This window comes from Chelonoidis abingdonii, chromosome 5 (assembly GCF_003597395.2).
Source record: "Chelonoidis abingdonii isolate Lonesome George chromosome 5, CheloAbing_2.0, whole genome shotgun sequence".
NCBI lineage: Eukaryota > Metazoa > Chordata > Testudines > Testudinidae > Chelonoidis > Chelonoidis abingdonii.
The window spans coordinates 58,450,544-58,472,794 of NC_133773.1; the positions used below are offsets into that span (position 1 = coordinate 58,450,544).

Here is a 22,251-nt window from a genome sequence, read left to right on the forward strand (position 1 = left end):
TTACATGTCTGTTTGCCCCCAACACATTAATTCTTATGCAGATATTGGATTCTCTTAACCTTGTTTCGCTTAAAGTCGCATTTTTCAGGAACATAACTACAAAGTTAAGCGAGGAGTTACGGTACTGATTCTAATCCCACACTAGCTTTATTCTTTAATGGAAATAACATAGGGTTGTTTTGGTGATTAATTAGTTGATGTTTGTAAAGTATTATATATGTGATAATTGACTACAATGGAGTTACTCCCAATTTACTGCAGTATTAGTGAGAGTAGCATAGGGCCCAGTGGGATTGCACTGGTCAGAATTTATCCCATAAACTATACATTCCACATATGTTGTTGATGTAGGATCTGTTCCTTAGAGCACTCTCTCACGATCTCACATTTCTACTTCAAAGTTTTACACTGAGGCAAATATCATTCCCACATCTTTTGGGAGATAAAATTATTTTTCCAGTGCTCAGACCCGGTATTTGGATGGAGTTTTAAGTTTTTCAGTTTTGGGGTGCAGTTAAAGAAATATGAGGTAATAGCACAATGTTATGTTCCATTTCAGATACAGATATTACTAAGTTACCCATGCTGATTGTGGATTATGTAAATTTTTAAATTGTGCATCTTGTTTTCCATGGTGCAAAATTAAGCCAACATAGTTTTTGGAAGTGCTGCTTTAAGCTTGGCATCATAGCATTAAGACAATATCATTTTTTATATTTGTGGACAAATTGTGTATCAAAGTTATCAGCATTTTCAACTAGAACTTGAGAAAATAAAGCAGAGAACCAAATAAATATGTCTTATATAAGTAAAAGCTTCATTTGTTATTGCCAAATTAATTGGTCTTATTGTGCAAAGCACAGAAACTTGGGAGTAAAATAACAGTATTCATAAACATGATAACTATTATCATCTTGCTATCAAAGATGATTGGACATCTTTTGTCATTCAAAATAACAAATTTATATGTAAAAACGGATCATGGGTTGTTTGGTACGAACTTCCAAATTAGTGTTAGCAGCAAAAAGAATTTTAGAATTGTTGAAACCTCATAGCAAGCTAAATTAATATATTCCAGTAAAATGTGACCAGTTAGCCCTGTAAATTACCAAAACAAGAATCATTCTTATTTTTCCTAGGTAACAAGCTAAAAAAAAACAACCCTCCAACCTCTTTTGTCATATTAAAAGCCTTGTTAAAATACAAAATAAATCTGAGATCTTACTGGAAAAGAAGTCTGAACACTGATTCAAACTCCAGCGAAATTCTGTCTGAAAGGGAAGCCAAGACAAAGCATTGCTGCTTTAACTTCTGCTTCTCTAGAGCAATAGATAATTAAATATCTGGAAAAGTTATACATGGTCATTAATAAAACAGCTTTGTTTTATGCCAGAGCCCCACAGTTGGTGTCAATTACACATACATCCTTGACTTCAAATGGCAGAACTTAATCAGAAAAACCCAGCGTTCCACCTCTTTGGTCACTATTGCTCCTCTAATCATCTTTTGTGGATGTTAACCCTGATTTATGAACCATAAGTTTGCTCCTTTTTGCAAGGATTGTCCCTGCCTTTAACTACGTCTGTCTATTATGAAACCCTGTCCATTCCCGCAAAGAAACTGGCCTGCATAGATGGTGTACTAAGGTTTAACTGTTTATGCCCAAGAGAACAATGCTGTTCACATGTGGAGAAGGTTTTTAGAGGCTGACAGACAGTGCCACACCAGCCGTTTACCCTTTAAAGGAAACGCACATTTGTTGCAAATCCCTGTCAGACATTTTTAAACTCTGGTTCATGGTGATGACTACAATCTGAGTCTTTTCTAAATAGTCCTAACTGTGACTAAGGCTACGTCTACATTATTGCCTAATGTTGGGAAAGCTTAGGTCACTGAGGGTTTTTTTTTCCCCACTGAGTTTTTTTACTCTTGCTCATGTCCCAGACAATGATTGTAAGGTGAAGGGTAAAGGTAAGGATCTTATCCCATATGCGTAAGGTCTCATTTAGCCTTTGCTGCATAATATACTGTGTGGAACACTCACTCCAGATTATACGCTTTCATCTGGTAGCCCAGTTTTCAGTATCTATGCAGATGGGCAAGATCATGCCAATAAACCACAGCACTGAGTGGTCACCGTACATATCCTCCCAGCCACCACCCAGCTGGCTACAGCTGAGCTGGCTTTTCTAGTAAGCAGTCATTCTAGTCTCTTCCCAAAAAGAACAGATCAATAGCAGGAGAACCAGTGTGGTTTAGTGGAGGTAGCATAGGAATGAAAGCAAGGGATTATTTGTACTCTAAATTTGATTCTGACAATAACTCGTTCTTTATCCTTGGTCAAATCACTTCTCCTTTGTGCATTAGTTTCCCCTTCTGTAAAATGGGGATGGTAGTACTTAACTACTATAGGGTTGTTGCAATGATTATATAATGTTTCTTAACCTCTGTATAAACAGAGGATTGGTGAGTAGGAGCAGATAGATGATTTTACCTCTGTGTTCAGCATTGGTGAGACCGATACAGGAATACTGCATATGGAGAGGGTGCAGGAAAAACCCACAAAAATAATTCAAAGCCTGGGGGAAAAGCCTTCCAATGACACACACAAAAACCTCTGTCGATTCAGTTTATCAAACAGAAAATTGAGAATGACTTGATTACAGTGTATAAGGCCTGGTCTAACTAGGAGGGGGGATTGATCTAAGATACGCAACTTCAGCTACGAAAATAGCGTAGCTGAAGTCGACGTATCTTAGATCGACTTAGATTGACTTACTTCACGTCCTCGCGGCACGGGATCGATGGCCGCCGCTCCACCGTCAACTCTGCTTCTACCTCTCGCCCTGGTGGAGTTCTGGAGTCAACGGGGAGCGCATTTGGGGATCGATGTATCATGTCTAGAGGAGATGCAATACATCGATCCCCGGTAGATCCGGCATACCCTAAGACATACCCTAAGTACCTCTTCAGGAAGAAAATACCGGATACTAAAGGGCTCTTCATTCTAGTGGAGGAAGGCATAAGAATCAATGGCTGGAAGATGAAGTGAGGCAAATTCCAATCAGAAATAAGGCACGCATTTTTAACAGTGAGGGTGATTAACCATTGGAACAATCTGCCAAGGATAGTGGTGGATTCTCCATCTCCTGATGTCTTCAAATCAAGACGGGATGCTTTTTTTGACGCATACACTTTAGCAAAACACAGACTATTGGGCTCAATGCAGGGGTACCCAGCTAAGTTCCCTGTAAGCTGTGCAGCTGTGCAGCAGCCTACTAAGTGCCACGCAGGCACTCAGGGAAACCACCCAGTCAGGACCTGCTGCAGCCAGGGGAGGGGCAGCCAAAACCCAATCCTGGCCCAGACCTGACATGGGCAGGGGAGAGGGTGCCTATTCTGTGGCCCCAGCCCCAGAGCTGCCATGGCAGGGAGAGCCCTGAGCCTCCACCCACGCTCCAAACCCCTCAGCCCTACACCCACCCCATGAATTTTGTTATGTGCACCAATATAAAGATGATGCGTCACACATCACCTCCATACTGGTTCACATAACAAAATTCATTCCACATGTATGGGAAAAATTAGAGGGAACACTGCCTAGATTATATTTGAAGGTCTGTTATATACAGAAGATAAGACTAGATCAGGGGTGGGCAAACTTTTTGGCCCAAGGGCCACATCTGGGTATGAAAATTGTATGGCAGGCCATGAATGCTCACGAAATTAATGTGATGGTGGACTCTGGTGGGGTTGGGATGAGGGGTTGGGGGTGCAGGAGGGTGCTCTGGGCTGTGACCAAGGGTTTTGGAAGGCGGGAGGAGGATCAGGGCTGCAGCAGGGGCACGAGAGGGGGATAGGGGTGCAGGCTGCAGGCGGTGCTTACCTCAAGCAGCTCCCAGAAGCAGTGGCATGTCCCCCCTCTGGCTCCTACACAGAGGGGTAGCCAGGCCAATGGGAGCTGCGAGATTGGGGCAAGGGTGATGTGCAGAGCCCCCTGGTTTTCTCTATTTATAGGAGCTGGAGATGGGACATGCCACTGCTTCTGGGAGCTGCATGGAGCCACAGCACACGCAGAGTGGGGCAAGCCCTGGACCCTTCTCCTTAGCAGGAGCTCAAGGGCCGGCTGTCTGAAAGGCCAGATGCAGCCCCTGGGCCATAGTTTGCCCATCCTTGGACTAGATGATTTAATGGTTCCTTGTAGTCTTAAACTCTATGAATCTAAAAGCATTATATACATGCCAAATAGTAGGAAGGACTGGTTAGAGGCAATGAAGAGCAAGTGAGGATAAATAATTAAGACTGTATAGCGTAAAAGAAAGCAGAGAGAACTGGAGAAGGACAGCAAGGGATGGTCACAATACGATATAGGAGCAAGCAAGTGGGTAAACAATATAATAGGAAAGCTAAAGATTGAAAAGAAAGAAGACAAGGCTTTTCAAAGAATAGAGAGAATAACAAATGCAGAAAAAGAGAAAAGAAAACAATCTGGAGATGAATAGAATGTGTTAGACACTGATGACAAGAAAAGGAAAAGAAAAACAAAAGAAAAAGAAAAGTCAGAAAACACACACATGGCTTTTAGGTTGGGGAATTGAATGCAATGTATTATGCTCCTTTGTTTTATTATACTTCCCTGATATACATACCATATTTCTGTAAGTTTGAAGGAATCAAACTCTGCAACATTTTCACGCACCTAATTATAGGCTGTTGGGAGCTAGAGAAAGATCCTTTGTATTAAATAGTTCACAGTACACACACTTGTAAAATTACAATACACTATTTTACTGATGTTATCCTTGTACCAATTGAGTACAGCTGACCATATAATTTCTGTATGAAAATGTATTCAACAAATTCTGATAATCAAATTATTAAATGTATTCTTTATTTGAAATTATTCAAATTCAATAAATAATTTTTGGTCTGATGAGTCATTTGAATTGGGAGCTGCAAAAATCACTGAATATGCAGGACCCCATTCTCCACTGCCCTTCCTCTTGTATAGTGATTTACAGCTGTGCAAAAAGGTTGTAAAACATGACCAATTCTGAATAATAGTTTACTTTGCACAAGTGTAAATGACTGCACAAAGTGTAGGGAAGTAGAGAATCAGGTTCACAACTTGCAATTCACTCAATTACAAAAGTTACATGAGCAACTAACAGCACGAACTTCAGGTAGTGTATTTGACTGTAATTTGCAGTTCACAGTTACACACAATATTAGTTATCTATATCATCCAATTGGGGAACTGAAATAATATCACGTGACTTGTGTATCTGAATGAGAATTTTACAAGCATACAGTTCAAAGTTCAGTTTCTATTACTATTCATGTACATATGCTGAAATTATCCTTCTTGGATATTCCTGCTAATAAAATTCAAGCACTTGAAATTTTTTCACAAAGCAGCATTGAAAAGGGTCAAAGATATGATCAAACAAACTTGATTTTGAAAGTGAATAAATATTATGGCAAAATTTCTTTGGCTATTCAGTCAGCTCTGTTACTGAGGGTAATTTCCTAAATTATTCAAATACAGTTTGCTCAGTTAGATGATCTTATAGCTTTGTCTCATATGCCCTCCAGGGACTGAGCAAACACCTAAACTCTTAGGGCTTAGCTACACTTGCAGGTGTGCAGCGCTGGGAGTTACAGCTGTCTTCGTATAGCTGTGTAGGGAAAGCCCTGGACTGTGGCCACACTGACAGCTACCAGCGCTGCAGTATGGCCACATTTGGAGCATTTGCAGCACTGTTGGGAGTGGTACATTATGGGCAGCTATCCCACAGATCATCTCGTCCCATTTTGGCGCCGTGGGTTGTGGGAAGGGGGCGGAGGGGGCGGGTCATTCTGCTTTCTGTCCCAACGCCCCGTGATGCATCGCTTCACATCCCAGCAATCCCTGTTTTTCCATCCACGTTTGGCACCATCTTGACTCTCTCAACAGTTTCTGTGCAGCATGATTTCTGTGGGAAATGGAGCCCAAACTGCTGAGGAGTATGCTGACGGGTCTCGCCAGCACATCACGTTTGGCAGTTGAGCTATTCCTTAAGATTCAAAGTGATGAGGAGTCCAATGATGATAGCAAGTCGCCTGATGCATATGATACGAAATTGCTTCTGGCATTCATGGAAATGCTCAGCACCGTGGAACACCGCTTTTGGGCTCGAGAAACAAGCACTGAGTGGTGGGATCACATCATCATGGAAGTCTGGGATGACGAGCAGTGGCTGCAGCACTTTCGGATGAGGAAAGCCACTTTCATGGGACTGTGTGCTGAGCTCGCCCCCACCCTGCGGTGCAAGGACACGAGATTGAGAGCTGCCTGCCGGTGGAAGATGCGGGTGGCTATTGCAGTCTGGAAGCTGGAACTCCAGATAGTACTGATCGGTCGGGAACCAAGTTGGAGTGGAAGTCGACGTTTGGAATCATTTTGATGCAAGTTTGCAGGCCATTAATCGCATCCTGCTAAAGAACCGTGACTCTGGGTACATGCAGGAATTGTGGATGGCTTTGCACAAATGGGTTTCCCTAACTGTAGAGGGGCGATAGATGGGACGCATATTTCCTATTCTGGCACCACCCACCTAGCATCGAGTACGTTAATCAGAGGGGTATTTCTCTATGGTTCTCCAGGCGCTTGTGGATCACTGTGGGCATTTCACGACCTAACGCAGGCTGGCTGGAAAGTGCATGATGCACGCATCTTTCGGAACACTGGCCTGTTCAAGGAAGCTGCAGGCAGGGACTTTTTTACCAGACTGGAAGATCACAGTAGGGACATTGAAATGCCCATTGTGATCCTTGGAGACGCCGCTTACCCATTAATGCCTTGCTCATGAATCACATACAGGGAAGCTTGACAGGAGCAAGGACCTGTTCAAGTACAGGCTGAGCCGTGCCGAATGACTGTGGAGTGTGCTTGGCCGTTTAAAAGGGCGCTGGTGGATCTCTGTATGGGAAGCTGACCTTGGGGGAAAGCAGATCCCTGTGGTTATATCCGCATGCTGTACCCTCCATAATATTTGTGAAGGGAAGGTGAACCTCCAAGGTTCAACGCCTGGAGGCTGAATTTGCACAGCCAGAGAGCAAGGCTACTAGAGAGGCCAGCACAGGGCTTCAAGGATTAGGATGCCTTGAGGAGGAATTTGAGGCTGAAAACCAACAGTAAATGTTTGGTGCCTTGCACGGAGGTGAAGTGCAGTGGTTACAACGTTAGTAGAATCTGTTTTTCCTAAGCTGATTTGCAGTACCTGTTTCTTTCCTGGGCTAAGGTATCTTTGACTTTCTGCAATAATAAAGACTGTTTTCAAAGCCAAGAATTCATAGATTGAAAAGAAAATAACTTTCCTGACAGACACACAAGATTTTGGGAACCTAAAAGGGCAGGGAGGCGGGGTGGGGAACTGTAAAGTCACAGGTTTGAATATGTCCTGTCTGGAGTGCTGTGCAATGACTGCTGCACTTCAGGATGCCTATACTGCATGGTGATGGGGGTTGAGTGCAGAGGGTAAGGGTCGTAGTTCTCAGGGCTGGTTGGTGAATGTATAGGTGTTGGAGGCAGCTGGTGATGGTAAGAACCTGGATGCTGGGGAAGGGGGTTTTGAGCTGACATTGGGGCACAAGGGAAAGAGCTTTGGGACAGGGTAGGGGCCGGCGCGGTAGTGCTCTGCCTGCATGGCTCCATGCTGGGGCTTGTTTGGAGCATGGAGGCATGGTCACCTGGAAAGATTCACTGATTGCACTCCACACCTGGCTGAGCAAACAGGAAGGGGATTTTTAAAATTCCTGGGGCATTTAAAGGGCGGGTCACCTGAGGCCAGGACAGTAGAGTTCGAACTGATGAGCAGAGTGGCTGAACAGGCATTCTGGGATACCTCTGAATACCTCTGGAGGTCAATAACAGCACTTTTGGTGGCCACATTGGCGGAGCAGCACTGCATCACCAGCGCTGCAGTCATTATTCCCCAGGCAGAGGGGGAATACATGCAGCGCTGTAGCCAGGGACATACAGCGCTGTATGTGCCTTGCAAGTGTGGACGGTGAGTAAGTTGCTGTGCTGTAAAGCCACCACCAGCGCTGCAACTCTCCAGTGTAGCCAAGCCCGTAGGGCATTCTAAGAGCATAGGAATACATTTCAAATAAGGTTTTTTTTTGAATTTTTCCTTTTTTCCCCCCCGCAAGTCTAAAATGGCCTAAGCTATTTTAATATCTTGAAAGCTTATATAACTTAAGACTAAGAACCTTTCCCGAGCATGTCTTGCAAGTATGCTGTATGAGCCTGTAGTATACACCAGAGAGAGAGATTCTAGTCTGTATACTATTAAAGCAATGAAAAACTGAGTACTTTGCATCTTCCACTTTTATATTCTCTGCTATTATTCTACAGTCCTGCCATCCAATAGTTTTCCTCTGAGAGTAAGGGCCCAACCCTGCATCCATTGATTCAGTCTATTTCCCAAATATCATTGCTGTATGAGACTGAATTCATAAGTCCACTATCACATTAATGAGATTGTACATGGAACTTCCACCAGGTCCTACAATGACTAACAACATCTCCCATTGATATTTTTACTGTTTCAGTGGGCCCATATTCATATTGTACATAAATATTGCGCAAGGAGTTGGACAGTATGTCTAGGATTCCTATTTTGTTTTCCGAACTTCAGAAAAATGCTTCTTCAACAGACAGTATGATAAACCTATTCCTCCCCATCTGGAATTACTATACTATATTCATTTATTGCTATTTTGGGGAAGTAAACAAACAAATTAAGCATAAACATTTTGCAAAGTGGAACTGAATAGATTAAAGAATTCTGCCCACCAGGCCACTTTAGATTACTACAGGGGAACAATATACTGTTGCTGCCAGAGAACCACAGCCTGTTTCTGAAAAGTACTGGTAACCTCTTTATTTTTAAATGGATAACGTTATGGAAAAAAGTGTACTGTTTTTAGCATGGATTTTATTTTCAGACTTTCTTATCCCGTGTTTCAGTTTCTCATAGGAAAAGTGATGTAGGTACTGCGACTGAATTGACATCCTGTCAATAGCACTATCTAGCACCCATAGTATTTGTATTCTGAGGCCAGGCTAGAAATTGCCCCATATTTTAAAATCTGGTATTTTTAGCATTTAAAATAAATGGAAGATTGCACTTTAAACCGAGTGAACAAAACACACATGTTTTTCTGCTTGCGACTGGTTTTGTTTTGGGGGTTTTTTCAGTAATTTAGTCTAGGAAGATTGACAGTCCTACTCTGGATATAAACTATTAGTTAACTGCCTGCAGATACAGTGCTGCCCTATGTAAATATTTGCATCCAGCTGTCTACCACCAACTTCCTGATCTGTTCCACAATGCTGCTGGGGCATTATCGGTGGTAGGTTTCCGGGATGAGTAGGGTCCTCTGTTATCACGTAGGTAACACAGATCTAAGGCTGCCACTCTGAGGCAGTTTAAGGAATCTAGAACCATCCCTGATATGTTAAGGCAACCTAAGAGCTCTTCCAAGCTGGAATGTCATGCTTATCTCTTTACTTTAGGTACAGAGCAGTTGCCTCCTGGAGTCGTGTTCAGGGAATTGGTATCCCCATGATCACTGCTATTGAAATTTTCTCCATTTGGATTCTCTCCTTTATACTGGCTATTCCAGAAGCAATTGGTTTTGTCATGATACCTTTCAAATACAAAGATGAAAATCATATTACCTGCATGCTCAATGCTACAAACAAGTTTATGATGGTATGTATAATATTAAAGTAATCAAAGATCCTTCTTTTGCAATCGACAGTTTAGAATATAGACTCTTGCAGGATGTCGGACTGAAGAGTGAAACAAAGCTTTATTTATCCATTAAAATTTGAGACTCATACAAAAGTAGATTAACTAGGATAGGGAACTTCAGTTTTAGTCATGAGTCCTCATATTCAGCCTCAGCTAATAAAAGTAAATCTGACCTTAAAGCATTATCCTTTGAAAGACTTGAAAGACTCATGTGAGGACGTGAATCCCAGGAGGCTGAGAGCATTAGGAAACATGTTTAAAATGCACATTTCCTGTAGAAAACTAGTTCCATGTGGACTTACAAGGCAAACAAAAGGATGCCTATTTCTCTTAAATGAGTCCAGTTTTGTACTTTGATGTAAGCTTCTTGCAGCTCAGATTCCTTAATTAATCATTAACAGACATCTCGCTGTAGGTTTTATAACTTGGACATGTCAATAAGTGAGTGCTGTATACAGAGTCTACAAGTTGGTAAAGGTTGTGGGTGTATTTTTTGTTGTTCGTTTAAACTTTTCTTTATCACACTCATGTAGTCCTCATGGGAGTTTTAGAAAGTGAAGTGTTCCTTTTCAGCACAGAACAGGTCCACCATGGGGGACAGCAGTGCAAGCTTCCCTACATTCCCCTACTAAGATGCTTCAAGCATGATCTGGAGGAACATCCTGTAGCAGGGAAAATTCTTCTTTCTGTGTATGTCTTGTCAGTCCTTGTCTCTCTGGCAACAAGGTGGCAAATGGCAATCTCCACCTGCCCAGTCCAGGCAGCAAAAATTTTAAAATGTGAGGCTTGACTCTTTTGGGTTTCTGCTACCAGAATCCAGGCTGTGCATCCCACGTGGTGAAACTTCTGCCCACAGAGAATACAGCTATGCAAAGAGCCCACCACCCCTTCCTCCATGTGGTGATGATGAGAAAAGAGCCAACCAATACAATTCAGAAAGTCAGCTGGGGAGAGAGTTTGGCCAGTGCACTAAGGGTGTGTGTTGATTCATCATATGCCCTGAGTGGCTTTTCTAGGTGTGCTCCTATGAAGTCCCATCTGGAACGTAAAGTCGTTCCTCTGAGACGTCCTCCTGAACTATCTCCTTTACGCCTTCCTCCCAATAACACCCCTCAGATCTCAGTTCTGGACTTTATCTGTGCAACAGGAGAAGGAGTAAGTTCACTGAAGTTTGACCTGGTTACATCCTAGCTAATGGGGAAGTCCATCGGAAATTGGGTACACTGGGCTTTAAAACCCTACTTAAGACCCAAAATCATACTAGAGGTGAAGTGCTATTGGGCCCAGTTCTGAAAATCTTATCCTGAGTAGTACTTTCTTACTAACAGTCCCACTGGCTTCAATGGGAATATTTGTGTGATAGTCAACATGTATAAAGGTTTCAGAACCAGGCCTATGACCAGTGGTCCCTCCTTTCCTTTGACCTGTCCAGAGAGAAAGCTTTCCCTTAGTAACTTATGTTTCCTCTCAAGTAACCCATGGCTGTACTGATGGAGTGCATAAAAAATCAACCTCATTAAATGGACGTCAGTTAATCTGGAGCATAGCTTTGATTTTGTTCCTTTTCAGAAACTGAGCACTATTCAGAAATATATGTAAACAAGATCTCAGACCTCTGACTTCTTTCTACAGCAGTTAGGAGACACATAATCCTCCATTATTAACATTATGATATTTTGGTGTGGGAACTGTGATGTTACAAGTAAGATCACATCCGTTAGGAATAAGCAAGCTAGGGGAAACAGTTTGAGAAAGAAGAGGGTGGTCCCATTTTACACACATCCGGCTCAGTGACTAATAACCTGGAGACAGGAAGTATTTAAAATGTCATATTTCAATGGAGAGTTTTGGTGATTAAAACAGCTCCTCTTTAAAAAGGAAAAATAGAATACAGCATGTCCTCAAGTGTGCAAATATAGCTACCAACAGAGGAATAAAATTGTAAATGTTTTGTCAAATGTAATATGCTTCCTAAATCACTACCAGCAGTTTAACTGTACATAGGAAAGTACTGGGACATTATTGTTGGGCCTGATTTCCTGTCACGAAAATCACATATCACACGTACCAGGTAAATAAATGGTTAAAACTAACCAGGCAGCTGAAGCCATTGGAAGCAGCCAGTCTTAAGCGTCACATTTTCCAGACAAGCACACATTAAGTGGCCTCTATCTGCCTACTACATAAGCACACCAACTAGTAATCTATCCACTGATAGCTGAGGATGATTACACTTACAAGACATTTTTAACCTGCCCATTTTGGAATCCAGAACAGTTTACAAGAGCCTTAAAAGGTAAATGACTTTTGCTGAGAAAGGCTCTTATCAAGACTCGTTATCCTAGAGGTTTAATATGCAGTGTAGTGTTTGTGTTATTATTGGGTCTTAGGAGTCAACCTGCAACTTGTTTCTATTTGGCAAGTCAGTTGTGTGGTAAGTGTTGAGCACTGATTTACATGCATGAGCATAAATACCCAGCAAGCACTTCCTGAAGCATCAATTTACAACCCAAGACAGATTGTAACAAAGTTATAGACAGGTTATCACCAGGGTAAATTAAACGTTTATGCTGCTGCCAAATGCCTGTTTTGTCTCTATAAAGTATTCAAGGCTAAAGGTCATCTCCCTGATTCCTCTATATTAGATATAGAAATAGCATGGTAATCAAGGGCATAATATGCTAGGTGCAAACCTTGGTAAGAGAACACCTTATAACTATTCAGTTTAATATAAGGGATGAGTTTAGTCACACCATTATGAAGATTAAAATACAGGTTTATTATTAATTCAAACCCTTTAAAACTATGGGCTAATTAACAAGTGATGATAAATCAGGAGTAGGAATTAGATATATTTATCTTGTTCCCTGAGAAATGTCTTGATGATGCCTCAGAAAAAAATCTTCTGCAAACAGTCAGAATCCTACTCCACCACAAACACATCTTACAAGGAACAAGAATGCACAAAGCTCACTCCACTGAATAGGCTCAGAAGAAACACTATCAACCACCACATGTTCTGTTATATTTCTGTTGTCTGTTGCATTGCATTTGGAGAGAATTCATTCTCCTTTTTCTCTCATCTTCAGTTTTACAAAAACGCAAAGGATTGGTGGCTGTTTGGATTTTATTTCTGTGTGCCACTAGCATGTACTGCTGTCTTTTACACACTAATGACTTGTGAAATGTTAAACAGAAGGAACAACAGTTTGAGAATTGCCCTCAGCGAACATCTTAAGCAGGTAAATATTAGGGAATCCCAGGTTGGGAAAACACTGCTGCTGTGTCTGCAAGTTGGTTTATAAACATTTCAAAACAGGTTTTAATAAAATAAATGCCAGAAATAGAAAGTGAGGCTACCGGTGACTTCTGACCTTGAGGTATTCAACCAAACCCAGAACACAAGAGTAATTTATAGAATACGTAGATATTGGAGACTGTATGTTCAAAAGACTAAACAGTGTTTATTTCCTTTCCTAAGAAAGTGTGAGAGTCTTGCTTATCCACTCTTTAACCTTAAATCTCTACTGGCTAAATTCCTTGGAATGCTGCTACAAAGATTTGGCAAAAATGTGTTTTCTGAATTTTTACCCTAAACATAAAGCTCTGCTGGTCCTTTCCACTTTAGCTACAGCTGAATACTTTACATTTCTTGAAAAGAGCTAGAGATCATGCATCCTGGTTATAAACACTTTGACCTTATCTACACTAGACTTTTTGGAGAAATCACTCTTTGTTGTACTGGTGGTAGAAACAGTAAGAGCACTAGTATAGACAGGATTCGGGCCACCATCAGTATTTTTGCCACTCTCTCATCTACACCTATTCTGAACACTTTTAGATAGTGATAAAAACATCAATGTCTTGTTTACACTGATGCTCCCATCATTGCAATCGTGAGTGGCAAAAAGAAGTCTAGTGTAAACACTGATTATGACACAAAGTTACTCACAGTAATATCAGACCGTACTTTGCTTGGTTTGCAGCTCTTTTCTGTATTACCTTCCAGACTGTGGTTTTAAAACCTTTAGCCAAGTCCCTGCAATTAAGGTCTGAAAGGAGGCTACAATTCCTATTTCACCCCCTCAAATCCTGACCCTCTGGCTACAGCGGTGAATCACCCTTTAAAGGCTATACCTCTGCAGTCTCACTGCACAAGGGTGAGTCCTAGGGTTTTTACCCCGTTCATAATACAAAGTGAGCTCTATGAGAGTGCTCTCCACAGCTGTGCTTGAAAGGGAATAGAGCCAGAGTCAGGTGGGCCAAAGGAGAGACTGCATCCTCCACCATGCAGATGCTCCTGTCCTTCCTCACATGGGCCAGGTGGCTTTAGGACCCCAGAGTCCACTCCAGCCATTAGAAATAGAATTGTGTGGAAAGGACTCCTCCCACTACTTTCCCTCCTCCCACTACTTTGCTGTGATCTCCAAAGCCCAGCCAAGGTGGATTTATGCCTCAGTTTATAAAAAAGTGGTTTTTTAATTGTCATTTTTGCTCTCTCACTTTCTCCCCTTCCTCACACAGCCTCCTCCACATTAATGCTTAATTGTGCTCCTGGCTGCAACAGCCCATTCTTAGCACAGAAGTCAAAGTTACATCAGATTTCATATTTTGATAACTGCTATTAAAGAAAGAAGCAATAATATGAAGTCATATCTGGAAATTAACTGGAGTAATATGGCTGAAAATTGTAACAACAGAGGCTTACCCTGCATGTTATATTCCAGTGGCAGCTGCAGAGGCAAGAACTATATTCTCAAACAGTCCCCCCCCACACACACACAATTCCTTTCACTAACCCACCCACACCTGTTGGACAGGACATATGCATTGACAAGACTCAGGTGAAACCACCTGTAAAGGCCTGAGCCTGTAGTCTGCTCATGAAAAGCTCCCACTTAATTTGATAATTGTTCCTGAATAAACATGAGTTTTGCATGAGCAATCTTAAGTGCATGCTTTTATCTAGACTGCCTATTTTTGTGCTGCTATCACTTCCCTACCCTTATATAGCAATGTGACTGACATGTATCAGTAATCTTTTTCTTTGCTTTCTTCCTTCAGCGTCGAGAAGTTGCAAAGACAGTTTTCTGTCTGGTAGTGATTTTTGCCCTTTGCTGGTTTCCTCTCCATTTGAGCCGAATTTTGAAGAAAATGGTATACAGTGAAAGGGATCCTAACAGATGTGAACTGCTCAAGTACTGTATCTTCTTATCTCAACCATTTAGAATGAAAAAATATAAGGTGATATGTTACCTAGAGTTTAATGTGATTGTTCATGCAGCTGTGAGAACTGGTAACTTAACCAGTCAGAGCCAGACACTAGAAGATTGTAAGTGCTGACTCTTCCATTTTCTGATCTTTCCATTATATCCTTCAGTTTTAGGGGATTCCATTCCAATGAGGTTTCATGATAGAACAGAATTTGGACCATTGCCATTATGTTCACCTTCCTCTCATTCTTCCAAACTGGAATGTCTGACTAGTTATTTCAGACAGGCCTTTGCTGACACATTACCTATGCTAGAAGATCAGCATAGACCAGTGGTTCCCAAACTTTAACAACCTGTGAATCCCTTTCAATAGAATGTCAAGTCTCACGAACCCCCTCCTAAAAGTGAATATTTCCAGGAATTTTTTCCTTTACCTGAGTATAAATTATAAAAGCAGTGATCTTGGAAATATAAAATTTGTTTTTATGACATGCTTATTACACACTATTTATGATTAATTATTATTTATCATTACAGTATTTTTATTAAACTATTAAAACACTCTTCCAAGATCTCACTTTCGTAGCTTGTGTCAGTTTGAATAAGCCTATTATAAGAGAAGGCTCCTATGTTTCATCAAGGAGTATCAGATGTGAAAGAGCAGGAAGGTATTTAAGAAGCCAACTCAAAGAGTTCCTCCCACACAAGCATTCAGGTCTTCAGCAGTCCAGGCAAAGAACGTACATTACAACAAAGCTTAAGCTTGTTCTTCATAATAATTTTAAAAACAATAGTAGCGGCCTATTTAATTTTAAAAACAGCAAAAAAAATCCACCTCCCTTTCCATTTCTTATAAGGAGTCTTGCAGTTTAAATCTCCTCAGTGTGATAGAGATGCTTGCTTTGATTTGCTTAGCTCATGGAAGTCCAGGGGCTCTGGGCTGCTGGCCCTGGGCTGCCCAGGGTCTCTAGGGTCAGCTGTGCCTGCCATTAGAGAATTTTTTCCTGAGAACCCCCAGTAACATTTCACAAAACCCAGTAGAGACAGTAGAGAATTGGCCTATACGTTAGAGAAAAGTATCCATGTGCTATGCTTGTGCAATGTGTAAAGAGTTGCAATTATTTTACTTTCTCTTTTATTATCTAGTTTCTTGTTGCCTCTGGATTACATCAGCATTAACCTGGCAACCATGAACTCTTGTATAAACCCCATAGCTCTCTATTTTGTGAGCAAGAAGTTTAAAAACTGTTTCCAGGTAAGACTTCTGGCATGAGACATTTTTATGTAGCTGTCCCGCAGACATGCTCCATTAAAGTACTTAATGATAATATAGGTATTTATAAAGTTTAAGGAAGAGCATTTAAAGGTATGAAGTTATCTAATTTATTAGCTAGAAGGTCACATAGCACATACCAGACTGAGAGCTGAAACTATCCATGCAGTGTAGATACTAAATCAGTATAATAGAATTTTGACAAACTCCACCAAGTCAAACATTCAGTGATCTGTGCATGTACATGTTAGGTATTGTCTACCCACCTAATGTGCATACATGGAGTGGAATTCATTTGATCACATTTCTCCCAATATTAGCATCTACTCAGAATGATGAATACATCTGGCAGAAATCGCAATCTCCCCGTGATCAGGAAATCACACTTCGGCTCAAATTTTCAACTTTGGAAGCCCAAAGTTAGGAAACTAAATCCAAACTCTGGAAGTTAAATAAGTGGAATGACTTTCGCAGTTGCTGGAGAGCTGTATAGTCCATTTTTCACATGAACTCAAAATGGACACCTGAAAACTTGGGGCTAAAGTAACCTCCTTTACTTATCAGACAGTACCTCCAAATTGCTGTTGTTGGTGCTTCCTAAAGTACCCATTCACAACAAAAGTAGTAAAGTGAAAGAGAAGATGAAAGAGTAGAAAGAAGTACAATGGGGGGCGAAGGGACTGTGAAACCAGCTGATCCTTCAAAATATGTATAGTTTCCTTAGCTGTTAGGATTATATGAAAGGAAAGAAAGGAAACCTGCCAATGTGTGATACAAGCCAATGAATCATGTGACAAATGGTCACAATGTGGAACACCTGTGTTTTGTTCAGAATTGCATTCACTAATTTAGAGGGTTTTTTAGGATATTTCCAGGGCCGGCTCTAGGCACCAGCATTCCAACCATGTGCTTGGGGTGGCGCTCTTCACAAGGCGACATTCTGACCATTTTTAAAGGGGCGGCACTCTAGCTTTTTTTTTTTTTGCTTTTTTTTTGCTTGGGGTGGCAAAATATTTGGAGCTGGCCCTGGATATTTCCACACTTTATAAATGAAATAAAACCAGATTTGCGAGCAGTTACAAATTGCGGGGGGCTGAGGGGGCAATCCCTGCCCAGGGTGCTTGGGGACTGGTGGGTTTGTGAAATGGATTTTTGCCTGGACCTCTCATTGGATATTTGGAGAACTGGCACTGGAAATAGAGTTCTACCTACCCAGGCTGCCTCCAATATAATTAATTCAGTCCCTCTGCCTGCCCCAGTACAATTAGTTCGGGCCACCCCACACACTGTCATACAATTAATTTATGCCTCTCATCCCCTCCCTATAATCTACCCCCACATACCAAACACAATACATTCAGGCCATCCTCCCATGTGACCAGGGCCGATGCTTCCATTTAGGCAACCTAGGCGGTCGCCTAGGACACCAGGATTTGGGAGGGCAGCATTTTGTGGCCCTCAGCGGCTATTCAGCGGCGGGGGGTCCTTCCGCGCTCCATGTCTTCGGCGGCAATTCGGCAGCAGAGAGTCCTTCTGCGCTCCGGGACCTGCCGCTGAAGTGCCTTGAAGACCGAGAGAGCAGAAGGACCCCCTCGCCGCCGGATTGCCGCCGACTGGGAGCGCGGAAAGACCCCCGCCTAGGATGCCAAAAACCCTGGCGCCGCTCTTGCATGTGACAATTAAGTTATCCCTCTACCTGAGTATCAGTACAGTTATTTTACATCCCAACCCACAGATACACAATACAGTTAACTTAAGTCTAGTTCTGCCTAGCTGCACAGCTCTTTTGCTGCTGCTGTGTCCCGGAGAGGTCACTAGTCCTGCTATTGCTGCTGGAATCCCAGTCCTCATTCCCCTTCCCTCTCCGGAGCAGAGTCAGGAATCCCACCTGCCTAGGATCGGACTTTGTTTTCCATGAGATGGGGGAGGAAGACCGAGGGAGCACGTTGTGCTGCTGCACTTTTCAAAAGAGGTAATGGAGCCTCCCAGCCTGTGCAGAATCCAGTAGCATAGGCGTGAGTCACCATCCTCACCACTCTCCTGGCTAAAAAAAAAGTCTGCTCCTACTCTTACTCTCTCTGCTTCTTAGAAGGGTGGAAGGGATGAAGAAGCGAGAAAGAGAGGCTGAGGATGGGAATCTAAAGAGGATGAGGTTGAGGAGCTCTTGTTTTCCTCACCCCCTCCTGTCTGCTACTACTAGACCTTGTCTTAGAACACTGTCTTAGTTTGCAGGACAGGAAGGGATGATCTGCTGTAGAGTGGAATGTATCACACAATGCATTACACTTGAGGAGTGTGGTGGCATCTCAACTTGCACACCCTACTCAGGCAAAATTCCCATTCAGTGAAGTGAAAATTTTGCCTAAATAAGGAGTGTAAGGTCAAGCCTTAATTTTGTTATGTCATAGAGATGGGCAATTACAGAATCACCTGCATTTTTAAGGCGAAACTCTGCCTATGTGCAGCTCCCGCTTCTTCACTTGGAATCCCATGCACACATCTGAAGACAGAATATGGTTCTATAGAGAGTTTCTAGATTTATGTTATTTGAAATCTTTTTTTCTTTCCAGTCATGTCTCTGCTGTTGCTGCTACCGATCCAAAAGTCTAGTGACTTCAGTGCCAATGAATGGAACAAGCATTCAGTGGAAAAACCATGAACTAAATAACCACAATACAGATCGAAGCAGCCATAAGGACAGCATAAACTGAGACTGAAGGACACTGAGACCACTTCAGAATCCAGGAGGAAAAGATGTTACATGAAAGCTGTTTAAGAGGGAATCCACTGAGTGTTCCACAAAATATAATCCATTCAGACGTTCTTTGCCCTTCTACCTAATTTCAGAGGTGATTTAATGGATTGACTATAAATTTAAAGATCTGCAAATTTGGATCCTCTTGACAATGTTGCTGTTTCTGAAAATTACATTCACCTTCTTAATGAAAAATGAAAGAGTCTCTCAGCACTGTGCAGGATGTTTGCAATCTTTGACCTAAGCAGGAAATGTCCAGTGTGTACCTGGTACCCAGCCATCTTTTTACTTGATGGCCAATTAGAATTAGTCACCATGGGATTTTCAGAAGATGTTGAATGTGGAATCTGTGAGGATATAGTTTATCTCTGTCTTTCTGCCACTTTTTAAAGGAAACATTTAACTGAGTGGTGAACATATCCTGTATAAAAGTCTGTTTAGCATGAATTTTAAAAGCTTTTATTTGGAAATGTGTCAGTCCGCACCAGTATTTTATTTACTTAATTTTTCAAAATGAGACAACATTAGTTGGGAAGTTAGCATTTCACAATTCAAAGATCACAATTCAATAGACCATCTAAAAATAGCACCAACATTAGGCGCTTACAGCACAGACTAATACCAAAAGTAGGGTATTATAATGTGCTATTTATTCTAACTCTCTTTACAAAATAAACATATATTTTCTATATCAGCAAAAGAGCTATCATTTGTAAAAGATAATCTTGAAGCACATTTATAATTAGCCAGTCATGTTTAGCTCTTAGGCCTGTTATTCTGCAGAGACTGTATCTTTTTTGGATTTAAGTTGAAGTGGAGCGCAGCAATATCAATCTAACACAGTAAAGTGTTACTAAAAGTGTCCAAAACTGTTCTCAGAAAATGATCACTGCTTACAAATTGTTGACCTGAAGTTACAGTCCATGTGAAGGCAAAACTCCTATTGGAGTCCATAGGAGCTGTGCGTGCATATGGTGTGTGTGTGTGTGTGCGTGCGCGCGCGCATGGAAAGAGAGAGATGCTTATGAAGTTCAAACATTTAAAATGAGTTTGATGTTTTTATTGGGGTTATTAACCATATAAATGCAACTGACAATATAATGTAATAGATGCTATTGCTCGCATATGTGTAAACGTGTGACATAACTTTCTCTTTGTTATTGTCAACTTTTTGGTTACATGGCATGAAAATCATTGTCTGGCTGTTACATTTGCTGATTAGATTGCATTTTACTAAATAGTGGAATGAAATATAGCACTATCATATACAATATACCTGCTGCAGAAATCTGCCATAAGATCTATAGAATCTGTTTTACCAGGTTGAAAAGTAATAGCAACAGTTACACAATGTAGTTCTTAACATCCAGTTGTGTTTCAAACGGAAGACACGAGCCTGCACATTATTTACAAAGTCAAAATATTAAGTGACTACAGTGACTTCCACTGCACAATTTCTCAAATGTTTACATGCACAGTGTATATGAAAAAACTGCTCCATAAATTACTTTATGTATTTTTATGTGCTTTTGTCTTTATGGCATATATGCATGTATATATACACACACATATGAATGTGTGCTAATATATTAAAAACTTAAATATACAATCTGACAATGCTCTGTAATGGTCCTCAAGAGCATGCTGTTGAATGAGACCTGGCTGAATTTCTTTCAAAACAGCCTATCACCCAAACTGTATCAATAATCGGACAAATAATGATAATCCTCTGAGAGTTTTGGCATAGTGAAGTTTCTCTGTACTCTGACATCACCAATGCCACAGTGACAGAATGCATTATGATGTGATACAGTTCAACATGAATTGATGTCTCTTGTAAACTCTGTTCTCTTGACCTATACTCCCTCATTTAGAGGTGTCTATCCTGCAGTGAGAGATCTGGTTGCCCCTTGTATAGACAGATCCATGCTAGCTCCAATTTAGCTAGTGTGGCCAACAATTGCAGTGAAGGTATGGCAGAGTGGGCTCTACAAGCTTGTCCATCTCCCACTGTTTTCTTTTTTACTGTAACTTTGTAACTGTATTATTTGATTCTCATAGCATTGTGGGATACAGTTTGTATGAGGACATGATACAAAATCAAACTCTATAGAATTATATACAAGCAAAGATTTCTGCTCGAATATTCTGAAATTTCCTCAAGGCACGACAAACATTTTCATTAGAAGACCCACTCAGGCTGCATACTAACATTGCCCTAATTCCTTCAAGGTAAGCTGCCATTCAAAACTTGGATCCGCAGTTATCCCTAATTTACACTCCTCAGCCTGCCAAAGACTCAACAAGGGCAATTATCTTCAAAATGTGAGTGGGTGAAGCAGCATAAAAAGGTTTATAAAAACAGAAACCACCACAACTACCACCCCAAACTGTATAGAAAAAAATCATGGAATGTTTATAACGCTGATATAAAATAAACACAGTACAGAGTGGGCAAAGGGAAAGAAAAACAAATCTAAAATGTAGGTTACCTGCACTTTCTCTAAAGGAAGATAAAATAAAATGGGAGTCCATCTACAGTAAGCAAGACTCTATGCAGACTTGATTGCTGCCAAAATCAGTTGCTTCTTGATTTACACTTCTGCAGTCTCATAGGTTACAGTAGCTACTGTTACTTTCAGGTTGTTGTTCTGTCTAAAAATACTGTTTCTAAATTCCAAATTCCTCTGGGTCTTTACATACATTAAACTGTAGCTCTGTATTTTTTCAGTTCAGTTCCATCTTTTACGTGAAACCAATGAAGTAAGGTAAAAATCATGATGCTCAGCTTTATGCCAGTGCTGACACTAAATCATTGAGCTGGAAAAGTACTGTACATAATGACATGTAAAAGGATACACCAAGCATTTCACTTTGCTTCTAGAATTCCTACACTCTGTGCTGCCTCACCATATATATGTCTTTTAGAACTGAAGTCAGACATGTCAACAGGAGGATAGAGTTGGCCTGGGAGCAAATTGCTTCAGTTTGAAAAGGCTGCATATTGGAGCACTGTTGGAAATGCTGATTTAGAAGTAAAGCAAACTGCATACCCAGTGTCAGAACAGTGCCACTTTAGATTCATGGAAGTAACCTGAAAAGTTTGTTTCTGCACTTTATTCATTTCAGCATGGTATTGCATGGTATTTGATTATGCAAGCCATTGCATGGTATTTGATTATGTTGTGCTGCCTGTGCATCAACAGA

General features: G+C 41.2%; 2 protein-coding genes across 3 annotated transcripts in view; one reads left to right on the forward strand and one right to left on the reverse strand.

Annotated features, from left to right (window-relative positions):
• The window catches only part of EDNRA (endothelin receptor type A), a 42,734-nt gene extending 22,174 nt beyond the window's left edge, over window positions 1-20,560 (forward strand). For both annotated transcript variants that reach the window (XM_032793213.2, XM_032793214.2), the window contains exons 4-8: window positions 9,563-9,761; window positions 12,893-13,045; window positions 14,868-15,001; window positions 16,163-16,271; window positions 18,860-20,560. In XM_032793213.2, the coding sequence (XP_032649104.1) occupies window positions 9,563-9,761; window positions 12,893-13,045; window positions 14,868-15,001; window positions 16,163-16,271; window positions 18,860-19,000 (736 nt within the window). In that variant the 3' untranslated portion in view covers window positions 19,001-20,560. The remainder of the gene's footprint in view (window positions 1-9,562; window positions 9,762-12,892; window positions 13,046-14,867; window positions 15,002-16,162; window positions 16,272-18,859) is intronic.
• The window catches only part of PRMT9 (protein arginine methyltransferase 9), a 344,299-nt gene that overhangs the window by 223,561 nt on the left and 98,487 nt on the right, over window positions 1-22,251 (reverse strand). The window lies entirely within an intron of this gene.